This window comes from Chrysochloris asiatica, unplaced genomic scaffold (assembly GCF_000296735.1).
Source record: "Chrysochloris asiatica unplaced genomic scaffold, ChrAsi1.0 scaffold00187, whole genome shotgun sequence".
In the NCBI taxonomy this organism is placed as follows: Eukaryota; Metazoa; Chordata; class Mammalia; order Afrosoricida; family Chrysochloridae; genus Chrysochloris; species Chrysochloris asiatica.
In genome coordinates, this window is record NW_006408705.1 from 1057167 (window position 1) to 1078857 (window position 21691).

Genomic DNA, 21691 nt, shown 5'->3' on the forward strand with positions numbered 1-21691 from the left:
TTTTTTTCCAAACAAGGTCCCATCACAGATACAGAATTTAGAACGTCAACATATTTTGGGAGATGGGGACACAATTCAATTTATAGCACCATTACTATTTAAACAAATATGAGAATTTATTTTAATACTCACAGTCATCTCAACAACATTCTGTAGTTGTCAGTATTCTTATTTATTAGGTATCTGAAGAGTTTGCTTCCCTTTGGTGAATGAAGAGTAGTTTTGGCCAGCCATTTATTGTATCTTAGATTTGCCAAGATTATTAAGAGCTAGAATATATCAGGTCCCTTTGCTCCTTTGTTTATACTTTCTTGTACAGTATGTATTAAACACAGTATGAAGAGGACTCCACTGAAAATTATGAAATTGGAAAATCTGAAATTGACTTTGCTTTAGAGAAGTTTACTAAACTGATGGTGCAATTCACTAAATTCAGAGTCTTTCCCTATGCCCTTATTTTTGTTGTTATTTTTGGTTAGTTTAGTTTAGTGGGAGGGAAAATTCATTTGCAATCCCAGTTGTAATATAGTAGTTATGTTTGAAACATGGTGGTAGACATAAACGAATGTTGTTGTTCTTGTTAAGTGCTGTCAATTCCAACCCATAGCCACTCTGTATAGGGTTTCCAAGGAGCAGCTGGTGAGCTTGAACCACCAACCTTGCAGTGGTTTTTGCATTAGATCACATAATAATCATAACCACCCTCTGTATTATTTCAGCACGTTCCTTGCCATTAGTTCTCCTTTTAATTTTTAAAAATTTGCAGTTGTGTTCTTTCCACATTAGATAAGTTAAACTGAAGAATGGAAATCATAGTAATAATGTAAGATCTAAAAGGAAGATGCAGTGCAGTGGTATTAATGATCATATATAATTAAGGAGTGCCACAATTTACATTTTAAACTTTGTAGATATTATTATTCATTCATTCTCTTTTTTCTCTCATCCTCTCTCTCTTTTATACACACACACACACACTTTCTCTCATTCCCTCATCAACCCATATCTATGAAGTATTTTACAGATAAGGAAACTGAGTCTCAGAGAGCTAAGGTAACTCACCTAAGATCAAACAACCAGAAAATGATGAATCCTGGACTGTGGTCCTTCATCAGCACTTGACATTGTAGTTAAAAGGGGCCTCATGAAGGATTGAGCTACTTTCCTGAAGGCCAGGAACTTGTCTTACTCATCTTTGTACCCAGTTTCTAGCACAGAACAGAATGTAACAAGGAAATGAGGTAACTCAAGCTTATTTTAGGAAGATGAATCTGCCAATGATGAGTGGGATGAAAAAAACAGGAAAGATGGGAGGCATGGAGAACAGTTTGATGTTATTGCAATAAAATACAGAAAAAGATAATAAAAATACAAATGAGAGGGTAGTACTGAGAAAAGACAAGAGGTAATAAATGTGAAAAAGACTTATGAAGAGCAAGTCATTGGACCTGATGACCAGGAAATGAGATAGAGAATGGTGAGAAGACCAAATAGAGAGACTAAGTTTCCTCTTTGTGAATCTGACAGTTTTCATTCCCAAATAGTAAAAATCTATTCTCTATGACATGTGTCCCAACCAAATCTGGAAATCTATTAATAACAATATCATTAATATAACATGGAAATAATAGTCCGCTAAAGATAATTTCAAAATGTTTGCAGCCACACATCAGCAAGGATCTTCTAGAAATTCATGTCAAAATCAAAAGAGGATGTAGAACTAGGGATATCATTGTTAACATCAGATGGATCATGGCTGAAAGCAGAGAGTACCAGAAAAAAGTTTGTTGTTGTGGTTGTCCGGTGCCATCGAATCAGAACCACTCATAGCAACCTCATGCACAGCAGAATGAAACAATGTCTGATACTGGGCCAGCCTCACTACCGCTTGTGTTTTATTGACTATGCAAAGGCATTCAATTATGTGGACCATAACAAACTATGGATAACATTGCAAAGAATGGGTATTTGAAAACACTTAATTGTGCTTACGAAGAACCTTTACATAGACCAAGTGGTAGCTGTTAGAACAAAACAAGGGGATAGTGAATGATTTAAAATCAGAAAAGTGTGTGTGCCAGGGTTGTATCCTTTTACTATACTATTCAATCTGCATGCTGAGCAAATCATTCATGAAGCTGGATTATATGAAGAAGAACATGGCATCAAGATTGGACGAAGATTCATTAGCAACCTGTGTTGATGTGCAGCTGCATGCAGATGATACAACCTTACTTGCTGGAAGTGAAGAGGGCTTAAAAACAGATGTGGCCAGGGCAAGATGGCTGAGTAGGTAGATGCACCGACCAAACACTCTGCAACAAAACATGGAATGCCAATTGAAATAGATACAGATGTTGTTCCTGGAACCCTGAGCATCAGAGGATAGGATAGAGAGGTGGACTGAGTGCTGCCTGGAAGAGGAAATTGAACAGAAGCAGTAAGAGAGAGGAAAAACAGGCAGACTGTAGGCTGGCATGGCATAGCGCAGCCATCTTGAGCTTTTGCAAGCAGTCGTAGATACAGCAGCCTGCAGATATAGGACACATCTGGAGATTGATGATAAGAGGATATAGATCTCCCTTGTTCTTATGCCATCCTGGTAGCTGGGGCCATGGCAAGTCCTTGTCCCCACCAACCACTCCTGTGCAGCCTCCTGCCTGGGGCTGGGCACCTGGCATAGCACCCCTACTTCTGGAGGCACCTAAACCTGCCCTGAACTATACTACACAGAGAACTGACTGCGTTCTTATTTTCAGTCTCTACCACATCCACCAGGAGAAGGGAGGTGAGTGCCTAAGACTATTTTTATTGTTGTTATGTACCGTGGAGTCAGCTCTGACTCATAACGACCCTGTACAGGGTTTCTGAGACTGTGCATCTTTATGGGAGCAGAAAGCCTCATCTTCCTCCCCCACCCCACCCCCTGCAGAACAGCTGGTAGTTTTGAACTGCTGACCGTGAGATGAGCAGTCCAATTTGTAACCACTATGCTACACCAAATATAAAACCATTAATCAAATGTAATAAGTAGTCTATCACATGTCTCAGAGAAAACACAGTTTCAACTTACACATAGAAACAAGACATGTGCCTCAAACAAGTGACCAAAATACAGTTAGAAAACATAGCATCAGAAATGGTATCCTAACTTCCTGATAAGGAATTTTAAAGAATTAGGCAACTTCAATAGATAGAAAGAATGATTAAGAAACCTGCAGGTGAAATCAAGGTACACATGGACAAAACTTTTTTAAAAATCAGGAAACAAACTAACATAAATGGAAACTATACAAAAACTATACTCAGAAAGCCAGAAGATTAACACTTAGATTTCAAAAATAGATAATACATGAAAGGGCAAAGAAGAAGAATTGAAGAAATGGAAGACTGAATTACCGAGCTGGAAGAAAAATCTCTCAATATTCATGTGCTGCAAGAACAATCCTTTCAATTATTGTGTCTGAACCCATTGTTTGCTCCCACTGTGCAATCCATCTTGTTGAGGGTTTTCCTCTTTCTCATTAACCTTCCACTTTACCAAGCATGATGTCCTTCTCCAGTAATGGCTCCTTCCTGACAATATGTCCAAAGTATGAGAGGTGAAGTTTAGCTCACTTCTAAGGTGCATACTACCTGTATTTTTTCCGAGACAGATTTGATTATTCTTCTGGCAGAAATCATTGGGCAATATCATTGATAGCCCATGCTTGTAAAGTTATACTAAAGATAATATAAAAATGGCTGCAACCATACATTGACAGACAACTTCCAGAGGTTCAAGCCAAATTCAGAAGAGATGTGGAATGAGGAATATCATTGCTAATGTCAGATGGATCTCGGATGAAAGCAGAGAATACCAGAAAAATATTTATCTGTGCTTTATTGACTACCCAAAGGCTTTCAATTGTGTGGATCATGACAAGCTATGGATACCATTGGGGAGAATGAGTATTCAGGAACACTTAATTGTGCTCATATGGAACCTGTTCATAGATCAAGAGGCAGTTGCTCAAACAGAGCAAGGGAACACTGAATGGTTTAAAACTAAGAAAGGTGTGCACCAGGGTTGTACTCTTTCACCATGCTTATTCAATCTGTATGCTGGGCAAATAATCCAAGAAACTGGGTTATATGAAGAAAAATGTGGCATCACTATAGGAAGATGTCTCATTAATAATCTGCGATATGCAGACGATACAACCTTGCTTGCTGAAAGCGAAGAGGACTTAAAATACTTAGTGATGAAGATCAAAGAGCACATCCTTTGGTATGGGTTGCACTTTAATGTACAGAAAACAAAAATCCTCAACCACTGGACTAATAAATAACATCACGATAAATGGAGAAAAGATTGATATTGTCAAAGACTTCATTTTGCTCAGATCAACCATCGACACTCATGGAAGTAGCAGTCAAAAAATCAAACGTTGTATTGCATCGTCAAATCTGCTATACAAGACCTCTTTAAAGTGTTGAAGAGCAAAGATGTCAATTTGAAGACTAAGGAACGCCTGGCCCAAACCATGGTATTTTCAATAACCTCACATGCATGTGCAAGTTAGACCATGAATAAGGAAGAATAAAGAAGAATTGATGCATTTGAGTTATGGTGTTGGGGGAGAATATTAAAAGTACCATAGACTTCCAAAAGAACAAATTAATCTATTTTGAAAGAAATACAGTCAGAATGCTCCCTGAAAGCCAGGATGGCCAGAATTCGTCTCTCATATATCTGACATATTGTCAGGAGGGACCAGTCTCTAGAGAAGGATATCATGATTGGTAAAGTAGAGAGTTGGAGAAAATGTGGAAGACCATCTACAAGGTGGTTTGGCACAGTGGCAGCAGCAATGGACTCAAACATAGTAACAATTGTGAGGTTGGCACAGGACCGGGCAATGTTTTGTTCTGTTGTGAATATGGTCACCATGAATCAGTACCAGTTCGATGGCACCTAACAACAACAACACGTCTTCCTTATTCAATACTTAGCATGGTTGTCATTAAATAGTTTTAAAATGTATTATTTTATTAATACCTATCTCTCCTCCTATACTCCCTAAGTGAAGCAGTCAAGTTGATATCATGTTTACTGTAGCCAAAGAAAATTGGATTAGCAAGTCAATTAGTATTGACAAGGTTTTCTGAGCAAGACAAAGTGTTCACCACAGGGAGCATCACAAATTGAAAATGATGATGGGCTCAAGCTTACAGTTACAATGTCCTTTAAAAACTTAGATGAGTATTTCATCCTTTTATTTTCTTGGTTTCTAAAGCTTAGATGAGTATCTTGCCCTTTGCTTTGACTGGTTGTTGTAGTTAGGTGACCTCAAGTCAGTTCTGACTCATAATGAAGCACAATACAATTAAATACCATCCGGTCCTGTGCCATCCTCACAATTATTGCTATGTTTAAGTCCATCATTGATGCCACTGTGTTAATCCAGCTGGTTGGAGGTCTTCCTCTTTTTCTCTGACCTTCCATTTTACCAAACATGACCTAGAGATCCTTCTCCAGGGACTGATCCCTCCTGAAAATATATCCGAAGCTTGAAAGATGAAATCTTGCTATGGTGGCATTTAAGGAGCATTCTGGCTGCACTTCTTCTGAGACAGATTTGTTTGCTCTTCTGAGAGTCCATGGTCCTTTGACTATTCTTCTCCAACACCATAATCTAATCTTCCTTATTCATTGTCCAACTTTTGCATGCATATGGAGCAATTGAAAATACCATTGCTTGGGTCAAGTGCACCTTCAATCTCAAATTATATTTTTTCTCTTTAACATTGAAAAGTAGTCTTTTGCAGCAGATTTGCCTAATGCAATCCATCTTTTGATTTTTTTTTTTACTGCTACGGCTTCCATGAGTGTTGATTGTGAGCCTGAGCAAAGTGAAATCTTTGACAACTTCAATCTTTTCTCCATTTATCAAGAATTTCTGTTTTCTTTACATGAAGGTATAATCCATAATTAAGGTTGTAGTCTTTGATCTTCATAAGGAAGTCTTTTAAGTCCTCTTTGCTTCCAGCAAGCAAGGTTGTATCAATAGCATATCATTGGTTGTTAATGATTCTTTGCCAATCCCGATGTCATATTCTTCTTCATATAATCCACCTTCTCAAGTTATTTCCATCACACATCTGTCAGTTTCTCGTACTGTGCTGGTTTGTGAGTAGATGTGATTCTGGAGGCTATGCCACCGGTGTTTTGAATACCAGCAGGGTCACCCATGGTGGACAGGTTTCAGATGAGCTTCCAGACAAAGACAGACTAGGAAGAAGGAGTGACGAACTACTTCCAAATTTTTGGTCAATGAAAACCTTATGAATGGCAGAGAAACACTGTTAGATATAGTGTTGAAAAATGAGCCCCCCAGGTTGGAAGGCACTCAAAATGTGACTGGGGAACAGCTGTCTCCTCAAAGTAGAGTTGACCATGATAACACAAATGGAGTAAAGCCTGTGGGAGTAAAGCCCGTGGGACCTTCATTTGCTGATGGGGCCACAGCTGTAAACATCCATTAATAATTGGAACATGAAATGTACGAATTATGAATCTAGGAAAATTAGAAATTGTTAAAAATGAAATGGAACGCATAAACATCAGTATCTTAGGCATTAGTGAGCTTAAATGGACTGGTATTGGCCATTTTGAATCTGACAACCATATGGTTTACTACGCCTGGAATAACAAATTGAAGAGGAATGGCGTTCCATTCATCATCAAAAAGAACAACATATCCAGATCAGTCATGAGGTACAATGCTGTCTGTTATAGGATAATATCCATGCACCTACAGGGAAGCCCAGTTAATACCACTATTATTCAAATTTACACACCAACTACTAAAGCCACTGAGGATGAAACAGAAGAATTCTACCAACTTCTTCAATCTGAAATTAATCAAACATGCAAACAAGATTTATTGATCATGACTGGTGATTGGAATGCAAAGGTTGGGAGCAAAGAGGCAGGATGAGTAGTTGGAAAATATGGCCTTGGTGATAGAAATGATGTTGGAGAACGCATGATAGGATTCTACAAAATCAATGATTTGTTCATTTCAAATACCTTCTTTAGACAGCATAAGAGATGACTATATACATGGATCACACCAGATGGAACACATAGAAATCAAATTGACTCCATCTGCAAAAAGAGACGATGAAAAAGCTCCATATCATCAGTCAAAACAAGGCCAGGGGCAGACTGTGGAACAGACCATCATTTGCTTCTACGCAAATTCAAACTGAAGCTGAAGAAAATGAAAACAAGTCCACAAAAGCCAAAATAGGACCTTGAATACATACCCCCTGAATTTAGAGATCATCTGAAGAACTGATTTGATACATTAAACACTAAAGATCAAAGACCAGAAGAGTTGTGGGATGACATCAGGAACATCATACAGGAAGAAAGCAAAAAAATCATTAAGAAGACGAAAAAGAAGGAAAAGATCAAAATGGATGTCAGAAGAGACACTGAAACTTGCTCTCCAGCATAGAGATGCTAAAACAAATGGAAGAAACGAAGAGGTACAAGAGCTGAACAGAAAATTTCAAAGATCAGCTCAAGAAGATAAAGCCAAATACTACCACAAAATGTGCAAATATCTGGAGTCATAAAACCAACAATGAAGAACACGCTCAGCATTTCTTAAGCTGGGGGAACTGAAGAAAAAATTCAAGCCTTGATTTTCATTAATGAAAGAATCCCTGCGCAAATTTTTTGAATGATGCAGAAAGTATCAAAAGAAGATGGAAGGAATACATAGTCACTACAACAAAAGGAAATGGTTGATGTTCAACCATTTCAAGAGGTTGCATACGATCAAGAGACAATGATACTGAAGGAGGAAGTCTAAGGTACATTGAAGGAATTGGCAAAGATCAAGGCAGCAGGAATTGATGGAATAAAAACTAAAATCTTTCAAGAAAGTGACTTGGCATAGGAGGCACTCACTCATCTATGCCAAGAAATTTGGAAGACAACTATCTGGCCAACTGATTGGAAGAGATCCATATTTGTGCCCATTCCAAAGAGATGTGACCCAATGGAATGTGGAAATCATTGGACAATATCTTTTATATCCCATGTGAGTAAAGTTTTATTAAAATTAATACAGAATTGTCTACAAGCATACATTGACAGAGAACTTCCAGAGGTTCAAGCCAGATTCAGAAGAGGACATGGAATGAGCGGTATCATTGCTGATGTCCAATGGATCTTGGCTGAAAGTAGAGAATATCAGAAAGATGTTTACCTATGATTTAATGACTACACAAAGGCTTTCAATTGTATGGATCATGTCAAGCTATGGGCAACATTGCAAAGTATGAGTATTCCAGAACACTTTATTGTGCTCATGGACCAAGAGATAGTTTTTCAAACAGAACATGGGAACACTGAATGGTTTAAAATTAAGAAAGGTGTGCGACAGGGTTATATTCTTTCACTATACTTATTCAACCTGTATGCTGAGCAAATAATCCAAGAAGCTGGGTTATATGAAAAAAAAACAAACGTGGTGTCAGGATTAGAGGAAGTCTGGTTAACAATCAATAATATGCAGATGATACAATCTTGCTTGCTGAAAGTGAAGAAGACTTAAAGTATTTACTGATGAAGATCAAAGAGCACAGCCTTTTGTATGGATTGCATCTCAATGTAAAGAAAACAAAAATCCTCACCACTGGACCAATAAACAACATTCTTATCAATGGAGAAAAGATTGATGTTATAAAGGACTTTATTCTTCTTGGATCTACTATCAACATACACGGAAGTAGCAGTCAAGAAATCAGACAACGTATTGCATTAGGCAAATCTGATGCCTTTTAAAGTGTTGAAGAGCAAAGATGTCAGCTTGAAGACTAAGGTGCACCTGTTCCAAGCCATGGTATTTTTAGTCACCTCATATGCATGCGAAAGCTGGACAGTTAATAAGGAAGACCGTAGGAGAATTAATGCTTTTGAGTTATGGTGTTGGAGAATACTGCAAGTGCCATGAGCTGCCAGAAGAACCAACAGATCTGTGTTGGAAGAAGAGCAGCAGAGTGCTCCTTAGAGGCCAGGATGGCCAACTTCATCTGTCATACTACTGACATATTGTTAGGAAGATATGCTGTTTGGTAAGGTGGAGGGTCAGAGAAAAACAGAAAGATCCCCTCAAGATAGATTGGCCAAGCGTGGCAATGATAGTGAGGTTGGCCCTGGATTGTGCAGTGTTTCGTTCTGCTGTACATAGGGTCGCTATGAGTTGGTACCAACTCGATGGCACCTAACAACAACAAGTTATTTATGCAGCATACAGATTGAATAACTGTGGTGGAAGGATACAACCCTTACATGCACCTTTTCTGATTTTCAGTCATTCCATTTCCTCTTGTTCTGTTCTGACAACGCCTCTTGATCTGTGTTGACTGGTTAATAACATTTAATTGTGAATTGATTAGTTAATAATATTTAACTAATAGGTCTCTGAATGCTAAACTGGCTTATCTTGATTGGATGGATGTGTGCCCTGGAGTTGATTACTATTCATAACCTGTATTGGGTTTCTGAGGCTGTAAATATTACGAGAGCATTAAGCCTCATGTTTCTCCTGATGACTACCTAGTGGATTCAAATTACTGACCTTACAGTTAGCAGTTCAACATTTAACCCACTATGCCATCAGGACTCCTTCTTGATTGGATGAGTGTTGTTCATTTATACTGTTAAGGACTTTTAACTCATGCTAATTCATGCTGATTAGGAAAACTTGCCTAAATTTCAATTCAACATGCTGTTGTTTCTTGTAAATGGATTTATGACAAAGTTTGCTTGGTTCTTGCCCACAAAAGCCATTTCAACCCTTACCTCTATACAATCTTTTTAATAGCAGTGTTAAGCACAGTTCCTGACATAAACAACTGATTGAATGAATGAATTATAAAAGAATGCATGAGTAAATAATGAGTGGGATATATATCTTCAAGTAAGAAATCTGCAGAGCATCCTAAATAGTAATCATTTTCTAATCCCCAATTTGATCCTTTATACTGGGTTCTTTAATTTCAATTGAAAATGTGATACTTCCTAAATGCTGTTGCCGTAATCACTCAAAATGGTGTCTCTGTTGTCCATACTTCAGGAGCTCTCCATCCCTTTGTTTGTTAGATCCCAAATATTAATGGAAACCAATCTTTGCTTTGTCGTTATCTTCTGTCTAAAGAAAAGAAAGAAAGAAATTGGATTTATTTTAAAGTAGCTTGTAGCAAGTCACCCAGTGAGGTGTGTACACTTTCTCTATTCTCATTCTTTCCTTTAAACATTCTTTCTGTTGAGAAAAACAAACACACAAACTCCCCATTTCTATATTTATGAAGACTCAAGCTTGGAAGACTCAATTATAAATAATATCCAACGCTCCTGGGATCCAGATGAATTTTGACTATACTGCATCAGGTATAATAGGAAACAACACATTGGCCGTGGACTTAGGAGATCAAGGGTCGAGTCTTTGCTCTGAATAACTGAGTGACCTTGGACAAGTTGCCGGGCTTTAGTGGACTAGATAGTCTCTGTAGTTACCTCCGCTCTAAGATGTATGGTTCTCATTGCAGGCATCTTTTCCACAAGTCCTGTGTTGACCCCTGGCTTCTAGACCATCGTACCTGTCCCATGTGCAAGATGAACATTCTTAAAGCCCTAGGGATCCCGGTAAGCACAGCCCAGCCTACAGCATCACTATGTCTGTCTTTCTGCGTCACCCCAAAGTAGGGAGAAAACAGCATACCTGCCTGTATGTGCCCTCAATCACATTGCAGTGGCATCATCTGAGGAAGCTCCAAGGATTTTACCAACACTCACTTCTGAAAGTATTTCTCCTCTCACTTTTTCTCAGTCTGAGACCATCACTACCCCTTTCACCAGGTCCATTTATGAGGCAAGATGCTGCTTATGCAGTTGATAGGCTTCTTTTCTGGGCTGCAGTGTGTGAGTGGAGATGGGGCATCACAGAGGTGTGATAGGTCAGTTGCACACGGATTACTTCTCGTGTGTCATCACCCCTGCTCGGTGGTCCAGGTGATCTGCATACACACTTTCCCTAATCACCAAGCTTTCAGAGGAACTGAGCTCTTCCCAACTACATTAAGGAAGGACAGTGGCTGGGATCCAGCTCAGAGTGCCTGTGTGCTATGAACTCAGCTCTTTGGAGACCTTGAGTTAAGGAAACCAAAGCTAGAGTCAAGCTGGTTCCCTCAGTTATATGTTTTATAAAAATTAGTCTCTCCCCAAGTGTGATGAGAATCCCGCCAGCTTCCTTTCTCAGGGCCATATCAAGGGAAGTCCACAAATTGCTTTTGGTGAGACATCAGCTGCTCCATTTATCCCCCCACTCTTAAGCAGACAAGGGTGGGAAGCAAGCCAGGCCACCAAATTTGAGGTCTTCACAAGAGATTTGTGAGAAAAACAAAAAGCACTGTTGAAAAGAAGCTACACAAACAGACTAACGATGCCAGACTTCCCCACTCACCCCCTCCATTTTGCTGCAACCTCCCTGTTATTACTCTTCATTGCTAATGACAAAGAATAAAGAGAATATTAATTGTCACCAGAGGTTAGTGGAGAAGGCAAGATCAGACCAGATACCAAGGGTTCTTTTTATTTAAAGAATATCAGGGTGACTCTGCTGGAGAGTACACACCTGAAGCTTGAAGAGGACATGAGTTGGCCAGGTTTTCTCCCCCTGCACCAGCTGCCTCCAGACCAGCTGTGTGCTGATTTGCATGGTTGATACACTGAACGCAAATTAACTTGTGGGACTACAGTTCTGAACTAGATTTTTAAAGGCAGTACAGTGCATTAAATTTTCAGACCAGAGTTGCAAATATATAATGCATTCAAGGTGAAAATCAATTACAGTAGGTATAAAACATTGCTGAGAGCCCAACATTTCTACCAGATATTGGTGACTTACAAGATTGAGCTTAACTCAGTTTTTCCACTTTCAACATTTCTGGCTATAACTGGTTCTTATGGGCAGGTTGGTGAAGAGGTGGAAGTGGAGGGAATGTGTGTGTATGTGTCTGTCTCTCTGTCTTTGATCTCCAAAATCTTTAGAATGCTCAGAGTTAAAGACATTTACATCATTTGAACTAGTTTCTATTACTCAGTATAAGAATAGAGTTATTAATTGGTTTTATAATAGAATTATCAGGTAGCCTTTTGGTTTCTTTCCCAAACTACTTAACATTGTCATGTTTAGCAGTTTGGTATTAAAGCCATGTTTTGATGCCTACCAAATCTGGATGGAGTTTTACTTAGCACACTAGGCTCCCAAAAAATAACCATCAGTAGTAGCATTTAGATTTGGCCAAGGATTTCTGAAAGCCAGCTAATGGGGAACATGACACTCATCCAAGCATGTCCCATGGAACAGAACATCCTCCATGAAGAATTAGGCACATGGAGTGAGCTGATTGTCACAGAGTCCCAAGGCATATGGCTACTCTCCCTGTCTGCTCAAGGCTTGTTTAGTTCTGTCCCAGAGGATGCTATGAAGTCTGAATTTTTGAGGAATACTCTATATTGTTCTACTCGATCTCCCTGCCATTGTGGAGCACTGAAACGGAATTATAACAAAGATTCTAATCTTTAAAATTTCCATCTCATTTAACAAGTGCACAGCTTTCAATTACAAAACACTTCCTGTATACCTAATTTAAATCCTTTATTTTTCAGCTTAACACTTTCATATCTGTGGGACATATATTGCCCACTTACAATTTCTGTCTACCAGATTTCTTAGGAATCTGTGATCTCAGTTGTAGTGCATGCTACCACCTGGCAAAACCTGTATAACTCTATGCATCTGAAGAAATGGGCTTCACCCCACCTAGCCTACCAGTAGAGTCCTCTTAAGACATATACATCCCATACAATTTTATCAAAATCCATATTCCTTCCAAAAAATGTTTTCCTTGATTTAAGCATGCCTTTCATTACTGAAAACAAATGGTATCAATAAAAAATTAAAAGCAGAAAATTATTCAGACATACAAGGGTTAAAAAACTTGTCTTAAATACTTCCTAAATGCCTTAAACTCCATTTCTTCTTATCCAAGGAAAACCCATGCCTGCTGGTCCTTTACCTCCATGCCCCTTACATATGCTAAGTGCATAACAGATGTTTGTGGAATTGGAACCCTTCAAACTGAAGGCTATGGGTCACAGAGACATATTAGTGAACTCCACTATGATTCACCTTTGAACAGTGTCCATTCACAAATGACTAGATTACGATACGGATCCACTAGATTATTCAAATACAGATGGTAAGGTTCTTTTGCTTTGTTTTGTTTTTATTGAACATCTTGGTCCCTGGCTGACCTATTAAGGCATGGAAGTATAAGTTAAAAGCCAAGGGTTAGGTACATTTCCATTTTGAAAGTAATTTCTCTGAAATGAGCTTAAGGATGAGAGCACAGTTCACAGACTATGAAATTCCCAGTATAAAGGGTACCTTTTTCCATTATATTTTGCCAAGAGAAATAAAACAGTGAATTGAAAGAAAGACACACAAAAAAGGTCCTTTATTGTCAGAAGTAATTTTTATCCTAGTATCTACATTACAGTTCTTCACCTTAATTTCTATCCCATCAGACCTAGGCCTTACTTTGTAGGATGGCAAATGTAGTTTCAGTGAATGCTCCTATGTTGTTATTGTTGAGTGTTAAATACTGTCAAATTGGTTCTAACTTATAAAACGAAATAACCTGGGTTTTTCAAATCCCAGCAAACACCTCATCCAACTATTACTATTCTGTTATGAATAGATGGTTACTATACAATAGGAAATCCTGTGAAGCTGGTATATTCAAAAGTCCCTAACTGTTTAGCATTTAATCTTTTAAAGGGAGTTTCCCATAGCTGAACTGAATTTGAATACTCATGTCTAATCACTGACAGATAATATTTGACATGTTTTCCTAAACATTAAAACTGTGACTTCTCTTGTTGGATGACATCAGTTAAGTCAGTTTTGGCTCTTGGTGACCTTGTATTTCCAAGAGTGTCTAGTGGGTTTGAACTGCTGACCTTGTGGTTACCAGTCCAGTGCCACCAGGGCTCGCGACTTCTCTTTCTGTTGTTGGTAAGTGCCATTTAGTCCATTCTGACTCATAGCGATGCTGTATAGGGTTTCTGAGGCTTTAAGTCATCGCCGTAGCAGAAAGCCTCATCTTTCTCCCAAGGAGCAGGGGGCAGCTTGCATCATAGACCTCGTGGTTCACAGTCCAGTGCTTATCATATGGTAAAGTATATAAATTGGGTTTCTTTTCAAAATACTAATTCTATTTGATGAACCTTTTAGAGTGGATATAAACTGAGATACTATAAAATTGATCTACCAAATATTATATCTCAGCCAAATGATTATTATTAAGGAAATGTAGACAGAAAAGAATATTAACAACCAAGGTTAATATTTTGAAATATGTGTCAAATTGCTATTGCATATATGCATTGCATTCAAATATTTATGGCTGAAAAAGCAGCCAGCACAACTACCTCATTTTGAGGTCTTTTCTTTTCTGATACCACACACAAAATTCATTTTGCTTATTAGCTTTTCGGAGTCCTATGGTGCTATAGGATAAGCAAAGTTGGCTGTTCAAACCCATCACCCACTCCTTCAAAACCCTATACAGGGTAACTATGAGTTGGAACTGACTTGACGGCACTTACCAACAACATGTTTGGTAAGGTGGAGGGTTAGAGAAAAAGAGGAAGATAACCAGCGAGATGGATTGGCCAAGTGGCAGCATCAAGGGGCTCAAGTGTGGCAACAATAGTGAGGTTGGCTCAGGATCAGGCAGTGTTTCATTCTGCTGTGCATAAGGTCGCTATGAGTCAGTACCAAATCGATGGCACCTGACAACAGCATGAGTCTTTTTACCAATAACATACCTTATCTTTGCACAGAATTCTACAGTTAAAGTGTTTTCTCAAATTCCCCCCAACTTGATATTAACATCCCAAATTTTCAGAGCAGGAAACTGAGACTCAGATAGAATTTTCAAATCAATTCTTACTAAACACCTAATCATTATGAGGCCCTATGTTGTTAGAGGCTTGGAATTCACGATCAATATAATATGTTTATATTAGTGAAATTAGAAGAGCATATTAACAAGTAACCATAACACACGGAAACAAATACCACATCAAGAGCTACAACTCCAGCCAGGAATGACTGACGGGGAGGGAACACTGCTTAGAAAAAAGTGACATTTGATCTGAGAATTTAAAAGGTCTAATTGAGAACTTGATTCTCTGCTATTCATAAGGTTTTCAGTGACTAAATATTCGGAAGTAGTTTGTCACGCCTTCTTCCTAGTCTGTCTTCATCTGGAAGCTCACCTCGGGTGACCGTGCTAGTATTTAAAATACCGGTGGCATAGCTTTCAGAATCACAGCAACTCACAAACCACCACAGTACGACAAACTGACAGACGAGTGGTCAGACAAAATTGTCAGGAGGGACCAGATGCTGGAGAAAGATATCATGTTTGGTAAGGTGGAGGGTCAGAGAAAAAGAGGAAGACCCTCAATGAGATGGATTGGCCAGGTGGCAACATCGATGGACTCAAGAGTGGCAACAATATTGACGTTGGCCCAGGATCAGGCAGTGTTTGTTCTGCTGTGGGTAGGGTCACTATGAGTCGGTGCCAACTCAATGGCACCTAACAACAACAACAACAATTGAGAACTTGGTGGGGAAAGGAGGTAATTAGACCCAACAGTGTATATGCAGAGGAACAGCATTAGCAAAAGTATTAAAAGTCAAGGACATATATGGTGTGTTCTGTGTTTCAAAAGGCTGAAGTTGAAGTCAGAAAGGTAAGCTAAGGACAGGCTATAGAACTTTTGTTTGCACATGCTAAGAAGGCTGGCAAATGCAGTTTCATTCCTTAGAAGGAAGGGAGAATCTTATCAATGGGTTTTCGTTTTGTTTTAAAGTACTGTGGTGAGAGACTGGAAAATAGAATACATTTGAGAATTGACAGAAAGGAAAAAAACAGGAAATATGGAGACTGGTAATTGGTGACAGGAAGAGAAATGTTCATAAGCATACATACTCACTTCCAATCTAACAATCAGTACACTTCATAAGTTTGATAACTTGGACAGAATGAATTGACTTTGGGAAAACTGTTTTAGTGAATTAGCCCAGTGTAGCAATAGAGGACGCACAAAGAAGAGGGGATGCAAAGGAGAGAGGAATGAGTTGTGGATGAGAACCACTGAACTGCAAATTTGGTGAGATGGAAATTTCCAACAGACTGTTGGAAACACGGATGTAGAATGCAGGAGACTGGTGTTACACAGCTTAGAATCAGAAAGCTGGGACAAGATTCCAGCGCTGTGGATTTCGTGCCTTGTACTTTCAATGAGTCTATGAAGTATTATTGTTGTTGCTAAGTACCCTCAAGTAGGTTCTGAAAAAAAGTGTTTCCAGGGAGCAGCTGGTGAGTTTGAGCCATCGAGCTTGCAGTTAGCAGCCCAGCGTTTATCTTACAGTGCCATACCAGAGCATTCACCAACCCTGTCCACCCTGATCCACTTACATTGTTGTTAAGTGCTATTGAGTCAGTTTTGACTCATAGCGACCCTGTATAGGGTTTCCAAGGAATACCTGGTAGGTTTGAACTGTCGACCTTGTGATTCACAGTCCAGTGCTAATCCTACAGTGTACCACACCTGGAGTCCTACTTACATTGGATGTGCAAAAAAAACATGTGATTATTGTTCCTCAAGGCAAAATCAGTGCTGTGGGTTTAAGTGTTTAGCTGCTAACCACACACAGGTTGGCAGTTCAATCCCACCAGTTGCCTCTCGGGAAAGAAGATGAGGCTGTCTGCTCCAAAAAGGTTATTATGAGTCAGAATTTACTGGATGACAGTGAGTTTTAAGACAAAGTTAAAATTCAGGCCAAAGCAAGAAAATTAAATTAATACTTATTCTTTATACTCTCAAGAACATATTCCTCTACATTTTAAAAACAATTTTTCTAAGTTTGGGTAAAGGCATAACAATTAAAAGTAAATTAAAGGCAATCATGAGGAACAAGTATAGATATCACTTCAAACAGCAGTCCTAAAACCAAGATTTTGCCCAACTGTAGACTAGTCTAACAACCCTGGCCAACACAGGCTCTCTTATACAATAGAAAGCTTCTCATTTCTTTGTTGTTCAAGTAGAACAGTGGAGACAAAGTATACGAGTGGATAAAATGGGCTCATCCTAGGTTTATGATTCCAAGATTTTAATGTAGAGAATTTCACTAATATAAATGATCAACTGCAGGTTAAGTAAATAGGAATATCTTTCTACAGCTTGTGTTTTCAGTTTATGTTTAAAAACAAAAATAAAAAACCTTTTGTGTGTGGTTGTGTGGATGTGTGTATCTGTAATGAGCACATGAGTCAGATACTATTCTCCCCACCCCCACTACTGTGCTATTACTGTATTTGTAAGTAATGGGTCTGATGTGGGGAATGTTGTTGTTGTTAAGTGCTGTCGAGTCGGATGTGACTCATAGTGACACTGTATAGGGTTTCTGAGGATCAACTGATGGATTTGAACCACCGGCCTTGCAGTTAACAGTCCAATGTTTAACCAACAGCACCACAGCAAGAACCTGATATAGAAAATAAGCACTGTATGCAAGGAAGTGCTATCAATATAAGTCAATCCTATTGTCCTCAAAAGTAATTATTTTAATGTATAGGTATTTCTACTCTTACAGTTCTAAACCTCTGAAAAGGGAATTCTGGAAGATCTTTTAATGTTCATTTCATAGAAACTATGTGGAATATTTTTAAATAAGGTAGTTCAGGAAGAAAAGAATAAAGAGCTTAATTTTCAGCTGAGACAACTTTCTAGACTGTGGACATTTTGAGTACATATACTAAAAGCAGATTATTTTTTTACTTCTGTCAGCCCAATGCCGACTGCATGGACAACTTGCCCGTTGACTTCGAGGGCTCTCTGGGAGGCCCACCGACCAATCAGATCACAGGTGCCAGCGATACGACAGTGAACGAGAGTTCAGTTACTCTGGACCCTACTGTCCGGACTGTGGGAGCCTTGCAGGTAGTCCAGGATTCAGACCCCATTTCCCAGGAAGGAGAAGTCATCCTCACTACCAACAGTAAGTGTTGCAATGCTTAAAAGTGCCAACATCAAGCAGAATGAAAAATGATATCTTTTGTCAGGGAAAAAAATAAATAAAGCAGTTGAGTATATGAGTGCCAGGCTAAACACTCACATTAGTATACCAGTCAGGCCTTTAAACACCTTTCTAGAATCTGCAAGGCAGACAGCAGACCTGGTCCATATACCGTGCTCACACGCTAACACCAAGCCACACACACAGCAGTGCTGTACACACGTCATGCTTCCTTCCCCATGGTACCTGAAGCAGGTAGAGTGGTGGGTCTAACCTGTGAGAGTGGGCAGAAGTACCTGCTCAGCAGGACTGGGGTAGAGCACAAGACCATCACTTGTGAACACCTGTGCTTGAGTATAGCTGAGCTACACTCAACTTTGTCCAGTGGGTGCTCCCAAGTGTTGCTCTTGTTATTGTTGTTAAGTGCCTCCAGTCAGTTTCAACCCATAGCAACCCTGTATAGGGTTTTCAAGGAGTGGCTGGTGAGCTTGAACCACTGACCTTGCAGTTCAGACTGACTTTGTCCAGCACATTAACCCGCAGAGCCACACCAATGGCATTCCTTTAGATGGGCGTTTATGCAGTACAGCCTGAACCCCTGCACACAGTTGTTATTGTTAAGTGCCATCGAATCAATTCTGACTCATAGTGACTCTGTCATAGGGTTTCTGAAGAGTGACTGGTGGGTGTGAACTGTCAACCTAGTGGCTAACAGTCAAGTGCTTATTCTACAGTAGCACACCAGGACTCTCCTGTGCACAGGACTCCTACATTTTATAATATCCTTTGGGTATCCCTCACCCAACACAAGCTCCTGCATAGACAGTAACTAAACAATGTTCTGTTTGATAATGGTTATTATACAAATACTAAAACGTCTGTATTAGCATCAAGATAGAAGCTAAAATCTGAAGTGCCTATTTTTCAGTCTAATAGAATAGAGATAAAAGCCTCAGGACTTCCAATAAAATCAGCATGCAAATTAATTTTAGTTTAAGTTTAAAAGGGTGGGTGGTAATTATAATTTAAAATAAAGTGTATTTTTCCGTTGATAGAAGTAACCTATTCACAGTACAAAACTTAGAAAAGCAGATTGAAGAAAATCATCACCAGCAGTCTCTCCATCTAGCTACCTCGCTATAAACCTAAAAACTAAACTCACTGCCTTCAAGTAAAAACCAAACCTATTCATATAAAACCTATAGGGTTTCTAAGGCTGTAAATCTTTATAGAAGCAGACCACCATATGTTTCTCCTAAAAAGCAGCTGGTGAGTTTAAATTGCCAAGCTTTTAGTGTTTAATCATTGCATCGCCAGGGATACTTCCTATCTAGCTATTGTTGTTGTTGTTAATTGCCATTCAGTTGATTTTGAGTCTTAAGGACCACATCTACAAGACTAAACATTGCCCAATCCTACACCATCCTCTCAATTGTTACATGTGAGCCCACTGATGCAGCTATTATGTCAGTCCATCACATTGAGGGTCTTCCTCTTTTTAAGTGACCCTCTATTTGCCAAATACGGTGTCCTTCACCAGGAACAGGTTCCTCTGATAACATATCCAAAGTATATGAGATAAACCCCTCACTTCCAAAGAACATTTTGACTGTCCTTTTGCCATGATAGATTTGTTTGTTCCTCTAGTAGTCCCAGTGTATTCAGTATTCTTCCTCAATGCTATAAATGAAAGGCATCAGTTCTTCTTAAGGATTTCACATTTATTGTCCAGCCTTCACATGCATATGAAGAGATTGAAAATCCGAGGGTAAGTGAAAGACATTGCTACAAAATCATACAATCCCAGATTTCTCAAGAAAAAATCTATAACTAATAGAGGAATTTAGCAAAGTTACAGTGTCCAAAATCAACAAACATTAATCAATTGATTTCACACCTATGAACAAGGTGGAGCAAACAGGGAAAAATGATGAAAACTTTTTAGACATTACCAAACATCTTAAAGCAATTACTTCTGGCCCTGGGAGTTCAGGCCCATAGACTCTGGGAACACCATGGTCAATTGGCATAATATAGCTCTCAAAGACATTATTCTACATCCCACTTGGTGAGCAGCGACTGAAATCACAAAAGCTCATGAGCTGAGATCTAAGCTGCATCTATTCATCTCTCCATATGAGGAAGAAAGAATGATGAAAACTGAAGATACTTGGAATCAACTAATCCAGTGGACCAATGGTACATGTAAGCATCCATCACCACAACTCGGAGACCAGAAGAACCTGATAGTGCCTGGCTACCACTAGCAACTGCTCTAAAAGGAATCACATTAGAAGGCTCCAACAGAATGGGAGAAAATATGAAACAAACTCAAAATTATAAATAAAAAGAAAGAAAAAGAGAAACCGAGAAAGAAAGAAAAGAAGACTGGGTTTACTGGTCAGAAAGAGACTGGAGGAACATCGACCACCCTTCAGCTCTAGAGCACAGCTCATCTTCATGGTCCAAATTTCAGCCAAATAGTAGATAGGTATATAGGGGAGACAACAACACTAGTAAGGTATGCTCACTACGGAATGGTCAACTATTCAAGATCAAAAAAGTAACATTTACCTATGGACAAAGTTAAGAAGGGATGAGAAAGATAATGTGATGCACATTATTCCACAGGGAGGAAGCTGGGTAACTATTGACACATAGACGGGATTACAATCATTGAGATGAAACAAAGTATGTGTTCCATTGAATGTAAAATGGATGCTCTTCTCTGTAAACCTTCACTCAATTCACAATAAAAACGTTTAAAAAATCAATTGTGTTTCTACATACCAACAGTGAGAGATCTGAAAGGGAAATTAAGGAAATAATTCCATTTACAGTAGAATCTAAATGAAAAGAAAATGCTTAAGGATAAATGTGACCTGGGATGAAAAGTACTTACACAATTAAAACTACAAAACATGCCAAAAGAGCCTAACAAGGATTAGATTGATGGAAACACGTTCCATATTCATGGATTGAAGCACTTAGTATTGTTGAGATATCAGTACTACTCAAAGTGATCTATAGATTCAACACAATCCTAATCAAAATTCTAATAGCATTCTTTTCATATATAGAAAAACCAATCCTCAGCTTGGTATGGAAAAGCAAGAGGATGCCGATAGCTGAAAAAAAAAAAAAAATACCAAACGAGAAGAACAAAGTAGGAGGACTCATACTCTCTGATTTAAAAACATACTATATAACAGTGAGGAGTCCCGGTATGGCACTGTGAGTTAATGTGTTGGATTGCAAAGTTAACTTTAACCACAAGGTCAGCAGTTCAAGCTCACCAGCTGCTCCTTAGAAACCCTATATGGAATGTATGAAAATTATTCAGTCATAAAAGTAGATAAATTTCTGATATATGGTATGACATGAGTGAACATTGAAAACAGTATATGAAGTGAAATAAGCCAGACACAAAATTAAAAATATTATATGGACCTTCATATAATACATAT

General features: G+C 38.8%; 1 protein-coding gene across 1 annotated transcript in view; it reads left to right on the plus strand.

Annotated features, from left to right (window-relative positions):
- Positions 1-21691, plus strand: part of RNF150 (ring finger protein 150) — a 425483-nt gene that overhangs the window by 317965 nt on the left and 85827 nt on the right. The window contains exons 5-6 of the mRNA XM_006872214.1: positions 10612-10708; positions 17996-18206. Coding sequence (XP_006872276.1) covers positions 10612-10708; positions 17996-18206 — 308 coding nt within the window. The remainder of the gene's footprint in view (positions 1-10611; positions 10709-17995; positions 18207-21691) is intronic.